The sequence below is a fragment of the Dermacentor albipictus genome, unplaced genomic scaffold (genome assembly GCF_038994185.2).
Source record: "Dermacentor albipictus isolate Rhodes 1998 colony unplaced genomic scaffold, USDA_Dalb.pri_finalv2 scaffold_11, whole genome shotgun sequence".
Taxonomy (NCBI): domain Eukaryota; kingdom Metazoa; phylum Arthropoda; class Arachnida; order Ixodida; family Ixodidae; genus Dermacentor; species Dermacentor albipictus.
This window is the reverse complement of record NW_027225565.1, coordinates 1,954,665-1,967,797: the sequence shown is the minus strand read 5'-3', so window position 1 is coordinate 1,967,797 and position 13,133 is coordinate 1,954,665. Positions and strand designations below refer to the sequence as shown.

Below are 13,133 nucleotides of genomic sequence, written 5' to 3'. Positions count from 1 at the left end.
CCATTCGTATAGTGTATTTAGTTTTCACTCTTCCCATCACCGATTCCACGTCTGCATAGAAGCTTTCGACTTCCTGGTCATCATGACTGGATGTAGGGGCGTAGACCTGTACAATCTTCATTTTGTACCTCTTATTAGGTTTCACAACAAGACCCGCCACCCTCTCGTTAATGCTATAGAATTCCTGTATGTTACCAGCCATATTCTTATTAATCAGGAATCTGACTCCTAGTTCTCTTCTCTCTGCTAAGCCCCGGTAGCACAGGACGTTGTTGCACCTCAGGGGCGATCCCACCGTTAGCAACCAGTTTGTTGCGTTTGTAGGCGATCCCACTGCTAGCAACCTGTTTCTTGCATACTCCAGGGTAGCCTACCGTACTGCTGCCGAGAAGTAGCGGCGCCTGCCTATCGAAGCTCGACCGACATTACTTATTGAGTAGCGTAGCGTTGTCGGCGGGCTGCAGGCATCCGGTAGACAATGGCGACCGAGCAAGGGCGAGACGACGATTTGCTAGTGCTAAACTTGCACTGTTTGTTCAAAGGCAGTTAAAAAAAATAAGAAAAGCATGATGTAAGAAGTATGAAGTATATCCCAAGTACATTTCGGAGCCCCTAAATAGGCTCTGTACAATCGTGTGGGCGGGATCTTTTTTCCGTCGATGACACGTGACAGGCACAGAGAGAGGGCCCCTCCTCCTGCATTACCGAGCCCGGGAAGGAGAAGTCGATCCTCTTTTCGACGAATCCTGGGAGAAGATCGGGTGAATGACCTCTTCGGCGCCGTGGGGTCCGACCAAGTAGAGGGTAAGGGGATGACGTATCACCCGTGGTGCCTGACCATACCTAACAACGTGCTCGCTTTTTAGAACTGTATATGCTTCTTTTGGCCTTCTAGCTTCCCTGAGCCCTATTATATCCCACTTACTACCCTCTGATTCCTCCAGTAGCACTGCTAGACTCGCCTGACTAGATAACGTTCTAGCGTTAAACGTTGCCAGGTTCATATTCCAATGGCGGCCTGTCCGGAGCCAGTGATTCTTAGCACCCTCTGCTGCGTCGCAGGTCTGACTGCCGCCGTGGCCAGTTGCTTCGCAGCTGCTGGGGACTGAGGGCCGGGGTTTGATTGTGATGTTCATATAGGAGGTTGTGGCCAATACTGCACCAGGGTGGCCAATCCTGCTCTGGTGAGGGAGCTCGTTACCGGTTCTGGTCACCGGGATCAGGCCACACTCCAGGCGTGCTTGTGCAATTTCATCAACACGTGGATTTTTTTTTTAATCCGGTGGAAAATTGCCGGCACTGGGATTCGAACCACGGGCCTCTTGCACGCGTGGCGGGTGTTCTACCTCTACGCCACCGCGCCGCTTTTTTAATCTATCTATCTATCTATCTATCCTATCTATCTATCTATCTATCTATCTATCTATCTATCTATCTATCTATCTATCTATCTATCTATCTATCTATCTATCTATCTATCTATCTATCTATCTATCTATCTATCTATCTATCTATCTATCTATCTATCTATCCATCTATCTATCTATCTATCTATCTATCTATCTATCTATCTATCTATCTATCTATCTATCTATCTATCTATCTATCTATCTATCTATCTATCTAATTTACCCTCTTAAGTTGACCCTGTGGTGCAAGTTTTCGCCTACCTGGTTGAGCCGCTATGCACGTGGTAGTGGTTGCGATGCCATCGTGGTAGTTTCATCGTCATCATTCCATCTCGTCCTCCGTCCATTTTTGTCATTCGACTTTCGTCATGTCTTTGTCGTCGTGCACTTGTAGCATCACCTTCGTAATGCGGTCGGGGTGAATCCATTGTCCTCACTCCAGCTTCCTCATGCGACTCTTGTCATGCATCGTCGTCACACAGGTTTCGGGGTAGAATTGTCGTCATGTCATTGTCGTGATACCGTTTCATGCCATGGTGGCCATTGTCTAGTGAAACAGTTGTCACTATGCATTTGTTGTCCTACCTTCGTCATGATGCCGTTGTGGTCGTTCCATCACCATCATTCAAACAGCATATGACTAACATCATGCCGTCATCATCACGCCGCCGTCGTCAAACGGTCGTCGTCATACCATTGGCATCATGACCTCGTCGTTTGGCCATCGTTATCACTTCCACAGCATCGTCTCATTGTTGTCTTGCCGTCGTCTTCCTACTCAGTCGTTGTTTCATCGACATCAATCATTCTTCGGCAATCTATCGTAATTATGCTTCGTCATACCATTGTTACCATACTACCGTTGTCATTCCATCATCGTTAATGTTTCGGCATGAGTCAGTCGCTATATGCATCCGTTGTCATACTGCCATCGTCATGGTCTTGCCATAGTCGTCACTCCAGCTTCGTCATCCAACTCTCGTCATGCCGTCACTCTCACACCATCGTCGTCATACTATCACAAACCGGTAGTCATTCTGTGGTCCTCATGTCGTCATCGTCACACTGTTGTAATTTTACCATTGTGATCATTTAGGAATCTTCATCTGGTTGTCACCATGTCATTGTCATTTAATCGCTGTCACTACGCCGGCGCCATACAGTCAGGAGCATGCCGCCATGCTCATGGGCGCCCTTGGCAAGCGAATGACGCGGTAGACTGGGCAGATATGTCGTGTATAACCGAATCAATAGATGCATAAGAATGACCACTATAGAATATCAGTAAATTTAACTTCAGAAAGACGATGTTGTTGCATTAACATCAACAGTCAACGTGAGATGAGTTGCGCCATAATTTGCTCCGTAAAACGCGCTTGCATCGCCAAGCAAAATTATCCCAATCACATAGTGTCAGCACACGAACGATTTCATGTTATATTCTCTACTGCGGATAATGATGAAACAGAGAAATGGATAAAAATCATAGAGACGGTTTCGAAGCTTTGAAACCTTAGATGTAGTTCATACGGGGATCTCAGCAAACGTATTTCATGCTAACCAGTACTTCCACCTACCATAATGATGCTAACTCATTTTCCAGTTACCTGAGCGCCTTAGGCTATGAATATCAGGGCTCATAGTGCAATTCCGTTGCTTTCTCATATGAAGACGCTCATGTTCTTTTTTTCTTTCTATTGACGCACAGGCCAACAAATGCGGCTTCGACTTCTGGGACAATGAAAACCTTGTGAGTGACGCGGGAGGTGCTTACGATACCCACCTCATCGTGGACAGAGCTGTAGACATCATCTCTCATCACGACACCAACAAGGTTAGCCTTTGTTTACTGCTCCTGCATCAAAAAGCGCAGTTATTTCTTTCATGCCCAGCCCTTCCCAGGAGCATCAAATTAAGCAATATGTTTTTCTTGCAAACTACTCTGAACTGATACCCTTAAAGATAATTCACGATACGCCTGTATATTTTCAACGTTGCAACGTGAAACAGGCCGCCCAATAACTACTCAATGTTCTGGGAGAACAATGGACGCACAGAAGTTTCGTCCTACAAACCACGTGTCAACAGTATTTAAGTATATTTGTGCTGTCACAAGAAAAATAGGTGCTTTCTAAATAATTTTTTGTTTACTCTGCCTAAGGGAACACTAGTGGTGCAACGTAAAGCAGATCACGAATAATAATTTCCAAATATTTCATAATGTGTTTTTGTTATATGCTAGGTGGAGGAGGAGGAGAGAGAGGCGAAGAAGCAGATATTTAACACAAGGGTAAATCAAAGAGATCATCATACTTCCAAATGGAAAGAAATTGTCAGATGTCAGTCTCTACAGCGCCCTGGAGGACCCAGAAAATCAGAGGCTATGGCTGATTTTTTAGTTGTTTCATTGAAGCATATCACTCATCCTGTAGCCCCGAGGCAGCCTAAATATTGCAGAACAATATAACTCATAAGTTTCAATTTAACAAGATTACGGGCACTGCGCACATGGGCATACTTTTATCTATTGCGCCGAAAACAAGATACATTTGTGTGTTCTGTCAAGAAGCCATTTTTCCACGTTATTCCCCCAGTAGCACGACCGCAAGTGGCCACGGTTGCCCAGGAGCAGCACCTTATTGTCTCTTCCGAAATGGCGATAATTTTTTCTAACACCACATTGGTTATGCCCTATGGGCTGTAAAGCAATCCCGCGTTTTCGTTTATCTTATTCAGTGAAGTTTCGGGCATCGAAGGATTAAAGGCTCAGTCTTGCTTTCTTTATTTCTGGATGGTTCGATAAGAGCACTCGTAAGAAACAGAATGCGGGTCATCAGTTCTAAATGAAGCACGCATGCCAACATTAGCCTGTTACCATGCATATCATATTTTACTTTCTACCACAAGTGACAAAACAGTTCGCAATTAATGTATGGTAAATTCAAACACTTATTATTCAGAAAACGTTTACTCGCCTGTTGTTAGAAGCCTCCTGCAGTCTTCTGCGCAAACGTGCCCCGAATATTTCACAAAATATTTTTTATTGTATTATTCATCATTTATGTATTCTGAAGGCCATTTGCCAATCAAGTGACTTGAAAACGTTGCTGTTAAAAAACATTTCGTCGGCGATAGCGTTTCCTGTTCAGCTGGCGCTTCGGTTATTCTGTCTTCTCATGGCATCCTGGGGATCAAAGACGTCACTATAAATTACATAAGCTTGGCGAACCTGAGAATCCCGTTTTTACCAGTTTTATTGCAAAATATCAAGAAAGTAATTGAGTCTATTGCTAAATGATTGTTGGCCTTGCATATGTTAGAACCCCAAGAGCACAGACATTCAATCTAAAGGCTTAATTTGGAGAGGGTTGAGAACTTGAATTTTTCGCCACAGCGGAACTAGTTACATATAAAGTTACCTCCTCTGACTGCTACAATTAGTCATTTCCGGTTTAATAGCGCAAAAGCGACTAAGGCCATGCTGCACTACCTACACATATTAGAAATTCAAATTTAAGGCAGCAATAACTCCATTATTTTATAGGCTACGTGAATACCCCAACTTCAGTTAAAAAGTTGAATAAGTCACTGAATGGCACTAGCGGGTCATCACTAAATATTGATGCGCGGTGTAACGGTGCAAGTTATATGCAAAGTTGTGGAAGAGTTTGCGTCCTTCAGTTTCAATATGGGGACATGTAATAACAACGTGCATTACCGCAAGAGTTTCATAGAACTTCTGGCAAATTACCACATTTTCTTTTCGAAGTGGAAAACTGCGTGCCAGATGATTGTGCCCAATTGTATGTCGACATACGATTACCTCATAGAACCGTCCCTGGTGGCTGCACGACTTTCACTCGCCAAGCAGGGGTTTAGTTACATGAAACTTGTTATCTATGCATGAGTCCCATTCTTATTGCCTTTTAATGCCGGGGCCTTTGCATTCCTCATAACTGTAGTGCGACTGGTAGCTGAGCGAGTCAGTGCATCTGCTTTATTACTTACAGCGCGCGCATCAAACACGGACAAAGAAGAAAGACGTAACACGAGCGCTGACTCATCACTAAAAGTTAAATGTTCCAACGACTCACGACTGTCTTTGTATGGAAGTGTTGTCTGTGTTAAGCTGTTGTACGCTGTAATGAACCTGCATCTATCTGCTACTTCATTCCCTGCTATTCATGCATGGCTTGAGGTCCAATAAAATCGTATGGTTCATCCGTATTTGTTATAAACCACCATGTCTAATATATTGACAAGCAGGGGTTCACACTGGGAGTTTAAATTTGAAGCTTTGAGTGCACTTAACGAATGTTTAAAAATGATAGCATTCTTCTCCTTGTTGGTGATAACTTTTTACAGCCATCCATATTGCATAACCTTTGGTGGTAAAGGCTGAGGAAAAATTACGTATCCGTATACTAATTTTCCGATTTTTCGTTGCGGTCCCCACACCCCGTTTTCTGTTGTTGTACAACCATCGGGGTAAAATTATGTGTGGTATTTATATTTTTCCTGAATAGCGCGGAACTTTATCATGATATGCTCTTTAGGGGTGTCTGTTTTCATTATATTATTTAGTATCCAATCACATAGCTTTATAAAATCGCTCCATGGGGCCACAGTCTTTGTGTCCTTTCAGCGACCTGCAGGACCTCGTGAGAAATATCATCAATGTGGCAGTATTCCTCGTCTCGTGAGACAGGTGGCCGAATTATGTTCTGTTTATTGGTGTATTGTCACCGTGTGTTCCATTGTGTGACACTGTTTTAGCATATTTGTTGTGGTGATGACCAAATTCTCAGTATATAGGAAAGGGTAAGATGTGCTATGTGGTGCTGTAAGGAAGGCTCATTATAGTCAACGTATAAACTTAGAACAGCCGGTGTTCTGTGGCCAGGGCTTCCCAGTTGCTGGCTGAGATTATGAATGGAGTGAAGTAGTTTAATGGGTATGATCACATTACATTGCGCCATAAACTACACAAACATAGTCACGGACGCTACATACAGGGACCGGAAAATGCGTAGTAGGCATGTTCACTCAGATCCTCAGTGCTTGTGCGATAACAATTTAAGAAAATTTGGTGCTATATCTGCCTTAATTTTTGTTGTCTTAATGTGGGCAATGAAGTTCAGTTTTATGACGAAACTTACGCCCTAATGCATGAAATACGTTGCCGGTCAATCTTTTTTGACCGGCAACGTTGCGTCATTTCTTTCAGAACGAAATTCTATGAAATTAGAACTGTAACAGCTTTTTGGGTGGAGAAGCGGAACCAATTTTTCTCAACCGATTGTTGGAGATTATTTAATGTATTAGTAGTTATCTTTCGCAGGTTGATATACTTGAGGCACGGGAAGCCACATGCAGCCACGAAGTATATTTCTGTATTCCAGAGGATGGAATGGGTTTATTAACAGAGTTCACTTTGACTATGAAATGTATTGCAGTGAAATGCAACCTCGTGCAACACCATTTTCTTGTTTGAATGTACGTGAAAGCATTGTGCAGAGACGTGCTTTAAATGTTCTATTTGACATGAAATCAGATAGGCTGTTTAGCATTCTGGCACAAATTCTCATGTCACTCAAGAGTCTCAAAATTTCATATAGACGCTGTCACTAAATCAAAGAAAACAGCGATACAGTCTTGTTTCTGCAGAAACACATATCCAATTTCATGTTCTGGTCGGTTGAGATAGTCAGGGGTGGAGTAGCCTTTATGTAATCCGCACTGGTGAGGGTCTATTAGGTGACTTGATCGAAGGATGAGATTGAATCTTATGTTGTTGATGCTGTAATGTGATTATGCTAGACAACTTGTTAGTGTAATAAGCCTGTAGCTACTCGTGGATGCTGAGGGTTTACCAGATTTTAGAAATGGCACAATTGATGCATTTTCCCATTCTTTAGGCATTACCACCGTTCCTCATATTTTTTCTGAAAAATTCAAGAAGCCCCTCTTACAATGCTGGCAATAGCTTTACCAGCATTGGATAGCGGACAAGGTCAAGACGTGTTGCCCTTTTTTTTAGTTATTATAAAGTTCATTTGAAGCGCAGCTAGTAGTCTCTGTTTTTAGTCAACTCCTTGTAGTTTAAATATGTATTTGAGTAATTCGCTGAGCTTTATAGCTGTAGAAGTGTTCGTAAGATATGTTGGCCTAGTCTTGTAGTGTTGCTTCTGTGACTGAACACTTAAGTAGGGGTACTCTGTGGGATCGAGTACTGTCCTCCAATCTTCCTCACCTTGTCCCGAATTTGTTGAGATGTGACGGAACTATTCATTGAAGATATGTATTTTTCCATGAAGATTTCTCCGCCATTTTTAGGATAAATCGTCCTTGAACATTGATCTGTTTGAAGCCTAGGGTGATACTATAGGTCGGGTATCTTCGTAGAATTCTCAAGGCCTTATATTATGTTTTTAGATGTATACACTCGTCTGCCCACCATGGATTTAACTTGCGCACAGAACCGAATGGCTGAGGTGTCTCCTTTTCTCCACTTGAAATTATAACCTCAGTGAACTTTTCGTTAAGTTTGTGAACGTTCAAGTCCAGCGAAAGACACCTCCAAACTTCACGCCATCCATAAAAACCGGCCAGTTAGCTAGCTGCATTTTCTCCTGGCGATGGTGAATTTGTTGATTGTGAGCAAGAGTTCACTACCACATGATATGTCGAGGCCTTCCAATATAAGATCCCTAAAAAGAGACGTTGAGCATAAAGCAAATTTCTAAACAGCTAAAAGTGCGTGAGGTCGGTAAAAAATAGGTCGTTGCACTTGAATTTAAGAGGCAGATATTACAGAAAATGAGATTTTCAACGAATTGCCCTCTTTGATCAGTTTCGTCACTGTCCCAAATAGTACAGTGAGCATTACCCTCTCCTATCAAACAAAGGGCTGTGGTAACTGTTTTGTTCAATTTTTAAAGTGTTTAATAGTGAAATATGTACGGGGTGGACGGTACAGTGAACAAATAGTGGTGGTCTTGTGAAACAGACAGCTGATGGCTGCATCCGTGGAAGACGTATTCAATTGGACATTTCAGGTAGGAATGCCGCCCTTCACGGCTACAGTGGCTCATCCTAACAAACGGCTGGAAGTGGTCACACCTTTAAGCATTTGACTATTTTTGAATCTAAATTCGTTTTAGATAGAGTACCTCAGGCAAAAACTTGATGATGTCTTTGATGTCACCCAGATTGTGTAGACACGTCTTCAGTTTCAATGTTTGATGAAGGCCACCATTATGAATTAAAAAAAAAATCTACAGATGTGCGTGAACCTAAAAGTAAGAGGTGGCATGCGTTAAGGAAGAGTACTCGTTTGAAGGGCGGCAACCACTCAGGTTACCTACTCTTTTTTGGTGCAGCTACTAGTAGCTTGTCGTTAGAGTTCTCAGCTGAGCGCTGTTCTTTTGGCGCCGATGACGCCGCGGTTTTGGGTGCGAGGTCGGTCGCCTTCTCCGAGGCGCTGGGTGATCGAGAGGCGCGCGCCTTTAACGCTTCTCGAGCCTGGGCGTTCGAGTTAGCCTTGCGAGCTGCGGAACAGCTCTCTGCAGGCCCGTCTTTGATGATGATCGTCCAGCACTCGCACCTGTCACCAAGGGGGTGGATGGATTTGTTACGGGAGCACTGACTGTGACCCCTGTAGACTTTTGAGACCGCTGTGGCGCGCCACACTGGGGTAGCTTCTTTGAGGTATGAATGAAAGCTCTTCCTCGCTTAAAAAAGGAAATCTCTTTTGCTGTGAGAGCACTCACCTGCGTCTCCTTCTTCCCAACAAGAATACTATTACCCAGGAAGACGCCGATGAAAAGCTAAATACAAGTATATTTACAAGGGAATACGCCGCACTTGGCCAAGAGGCAACAGCCCGCGATAACCTCCAATCATCGTCGTCGTCTTCTCACTGCTCGCCTCTTCGTCATTGCAAATTCTGTTCCGTAGCACTACCCCCGGCGGCAAAACCGCCGTCCCGGAGCGACTAAAGGCCGGACTCGGAAGCAATGTAGTAGGCCTTGAGCCTACTGACGTGCACAACAGCACTAGATGCCCGAGTAGAGGACGAGGTTGAACACATAGGAGGAATTTCGTACGTCACAGGCGTCACCTCGCGCAGCACGCGGTAGGGCCCTGTGTATCACGAAAGGAGCTTTTCTGAAAGTCCGACGTGACGAGAGCGCCACCACAGGAGCACGAGCGCACTGGCGGGCGTTGTACTGACGCTGCTGAGTGGTTTGCGGGGCCGTCAGTCGAGCACGGGCAAGCTGGTGTGCATGGTCGGCGAGGGTTATGGCGTCGCGCACATACTCGCTTGTTGAGATCGCAGCAGGAGGAAGTGCCGTGTCAAGGGGCGAGGTAGGTTCGCGACCGTACAGTAGGTAAAATGGAGCAAATCCTGCGGTGTCGTGCCGGGAAGAATTGTACGCAAGTGTGGCATAAAGAAGGGCAATATTCCATTCGTCGTGGTCCTTGGAAGTGTACTTGGACAGCACACCGGTACAAGTACGGTTTAACCGCTTTGTGAGGCCATTGGTTTGAAGATGGTATGAGGTAGTCAGCTTGTTTTGAGTGGAGCAGGAACGCACATTGTCGGCGATAACTTTCGAGAGCAAGTTACGACCACGGTCAGTAAGCAGCTGTCGCGGGGCGCCATGAAGTAAGATAATGTCACGCAAGAAAAAGCCCGCGACGTCAGTGGCGCAACTCGTAGGGAGAGCCCACATGATAGCATATCGGGTGACGCAATCAGTTGCGACGGCTACCCATTTGTTCACTAGAGGATGACCTGGGAAAGGGACCGACGAGGTATAATCTAACACGAAAGAACGGTTCCACAGGGACGGCGATGGGCTGGAGCTGACCGGCAGGTAGCACCCGAGGTGTTTTGCGACGCCGGCAGGCATCACAGGCAGCAACATAGCGTCGGACAGTGCGAGCAAGATCAGGCCAATAGAAGCGGCGGTGGACGCGGTCGTACGTGCGGGTTACCCCAAGATGCCCTGCAGTATGTGCGTCATGCATCTCAAAGACCACAGTCGGTCGTAGATGTTTTGGCACCACAAGGAGAAGATCAGATCCGTCAGGGAGGAAGTTCCTTCGGTAAAGAATGCCGCCCTGTAGAACATATCGGTGAGCGGATGCGTCGGCAGGTGTAGAGCACAGACGCTCAATGAGTGCTCGCAGCGATAGGTCTCGGTACAGTTCATCAGCGATGTTAGCGAAGGAAGACACAGAGAAAATGCCGTTGGCGGTACTACTATCGGTATCGTCAGGCTCGTCTACCGGATAGCGAGACAGACCATCAGCGTCCTTGTGTAGTCGGCCAGATTTGTAGGTGACAGTATACGAATATTCTTTGGAGGCGTGAGGCCCAACGACCAAGTCTTCCTGAAGGATCTTTCAGTGAGCATAACCAGCAAAGCGTGTGATGGTCTTTGACAACGGAAAGAGGTCGGCCATATAAGTTTGGGTGGAACTTCACAACTGCCCAAACTAGGGCCAGACACTCACGCTCAGTTATGAAATAGTTGCGCTCCGAGGGTGGGAGGAGCCTGCTGGCGTAAGCGATAACACGGTCGTTGCGCGCTGGCGTTGGGCCAGTACTGCGACCATTCTGCGACCGCTGGCATCAGTACGGACTTCGGTAGGCGCAGAAGGATCGAAATGGGCCAGAACAGGAGGCGTTGTGAGAAGGTCGAATAAATAAGAGAATGCAGAGGCCTCGTTATCGCCCCACTGGAAAGGGGCGCCTTTTCTGAAAAGCTGGGTTAGTGCTAGAATAGCAGCTTGGGCTTGTTGGTTTTCCATCCTGCGAGTAACAGCGCAAAATGTAGACAAGAGCGGAGCACAAGAACACACCACAGCGCTTGTGGTGTCTTCTTGTCTCGTCTCTTGTCTACATTTAGCGCTGTTACTCGCAGGCTGGGTTAGTGGTCGTGCTAAGGCGCGAAAGTTTTCACGAGACGGCGGAGGTACGAACAAAGGCCGATGAAGCTGTGCACATCCTTGACACACTTCAGAACAGGGAAGTGCCTAACAGCATGGATCTTGCCTCAGTCCGGTTGCACTCTGTTTGCGTCAACGAGATGCCCAAGGACGGTAATCAGCGGATGGCCGAATTGGCACTTCGATGCGTTGAGTTGCAGACCGGCTCAAAGAAAAACATCCAGGACTGCTGAGAGGCGCTCGAGGTGCGTAGCGAACGTTGGGGAGAATACTATAACGTCGTCCAAGTAGCACACGCACGTGGACCATTTGGGCTTGGGCGATCCGGCGCGGCGCTGCTTGAAAGTATTGCTGTCGCTTGCTGCGGAACAACTTCGAGATGTTTTAGATCGTACTTCGTGAAATTTACACCATGTTCGTTGATATAAGGTCGTCAGGGAAGCTTTTCGGTGCATCGGCAACTACAGTAGGCGGAAATACGTCTTGGGAGCACAAAAATGTGACTCGTTTTATCAGCCGTGGTGTACGCACGTTATCAGTCGTGGTGTGTGTATGTGTTTTGAACTATTTTGCTTATATTGGTTTTAATTCAACAGAGAAAACCGGTGTCTCTGTATTACCAGCATTAAATGGTAAATGTCTGTCTGAACTGTCTGATCGCTTGGCGTAGGGAGTAAAACATAAGAGCGCTTGCTCGTGCACGGCCAACCTAAGGCAACCACGAAACATCTAAGCGGCAGGCGCTATCAAATATTTGTGATGCCCCGGCATCGTTCTCGCGCATTTCAAGTCTAGTAGGCTTGACATTACTATGTTTGCGCTAGCCTTCCTGCATGAGGCCGATGGCGCTGCTCAACACAGCGATCACTGCGGTTGGTTCCCCTGCACGATACATATGTAAGCTGTGCGCTTCGGCATTGCCTCTTTGGCCTGTGTACAGCCATAATATATGAGGGATCGCATAAAAAGAATGCGATGGCTATTTTTGAAGACAAAATTTCCGTAATACGAGGCAGTGCGTCGTAGAGAGCGGTACGAATACAGCCGAAAAAAAACTTCGGTTATCATCCTCTTTCTCGAAAATGCAAGTGAAAACGAGCTATAAAACATTTATAGATATATAACCCTTGATGTCATATGCTTGAACCATGCGGTATATAGAACAAAGATACCTGTAATCCAACACCTACCACTGCTTAGGACACTCACACAGTTCGTAAATATTCGGTTTGCTGGATAAGCTTAATTCAGACTGTAAGGTATGTTGCTATTACTTGCCGAAACTATTTTATTCAGCGGCGGGAATCTCATCCATCGAACCAAGTAGTCACGCACTTTAACCTGCAGCGAACAGTTTGAACGCATGTCAAAGTGTAACAGCACAGCTCCTATCTTAGAAGAACGGTACCCACGCTGTTACAATCGTCGCGTATGCTTCATGGCTCCTAAACCGCAGCTTAGAAATAGAGGATAATACTGCAATAAGGGCATATTAGTGAATGAAACATCGAGAAATACACAGTTGATCTCGGAGGCTGATTGTAGGCTCAAATATGAGCGCACACATCGCGCTGCGTGTTGCATCCACCTCAACGCCAGCAGAAATTCCGGCCATGACGCCTTAAGCCACTCCAGCGCGTCTCACAGAACCATTTACCACGTAGAAGACGCAGGTCATACTGAACAGACCGCACGACCGCGAAAACAAACGCCGGAACCTACCGCCCAGCGTATACTTACCATGCAAAACACCACTTTCAACCA

The 13,133-nt window shown here is 45.7% G+C and overlaps 1 protein-coding gene across 2 annotated transcripts in view; it reads left to right on the top strand.

The window, feature by feature from the left end:
- LOC139051405 (arylsulfatase B-like) overlaps nt 1-13,133 on the top strand; it is a 170,507-nt gene that overhangs the window by 136,126 nt on the left and 21,248 nt on the right. For both annotated transcript variants that reach the window (XM_070528426.1, XM_070528425.1), the window contains one exon: nt 3,118-3,243. In XM_070528426.1, coding sequence (XP_070384527.1) covers nt 3,118-3,243 — 126 coding nt within the window. The remainder of the gene's footprint in view (nt 1-3,117; nt 3,244-13,133) is intronic.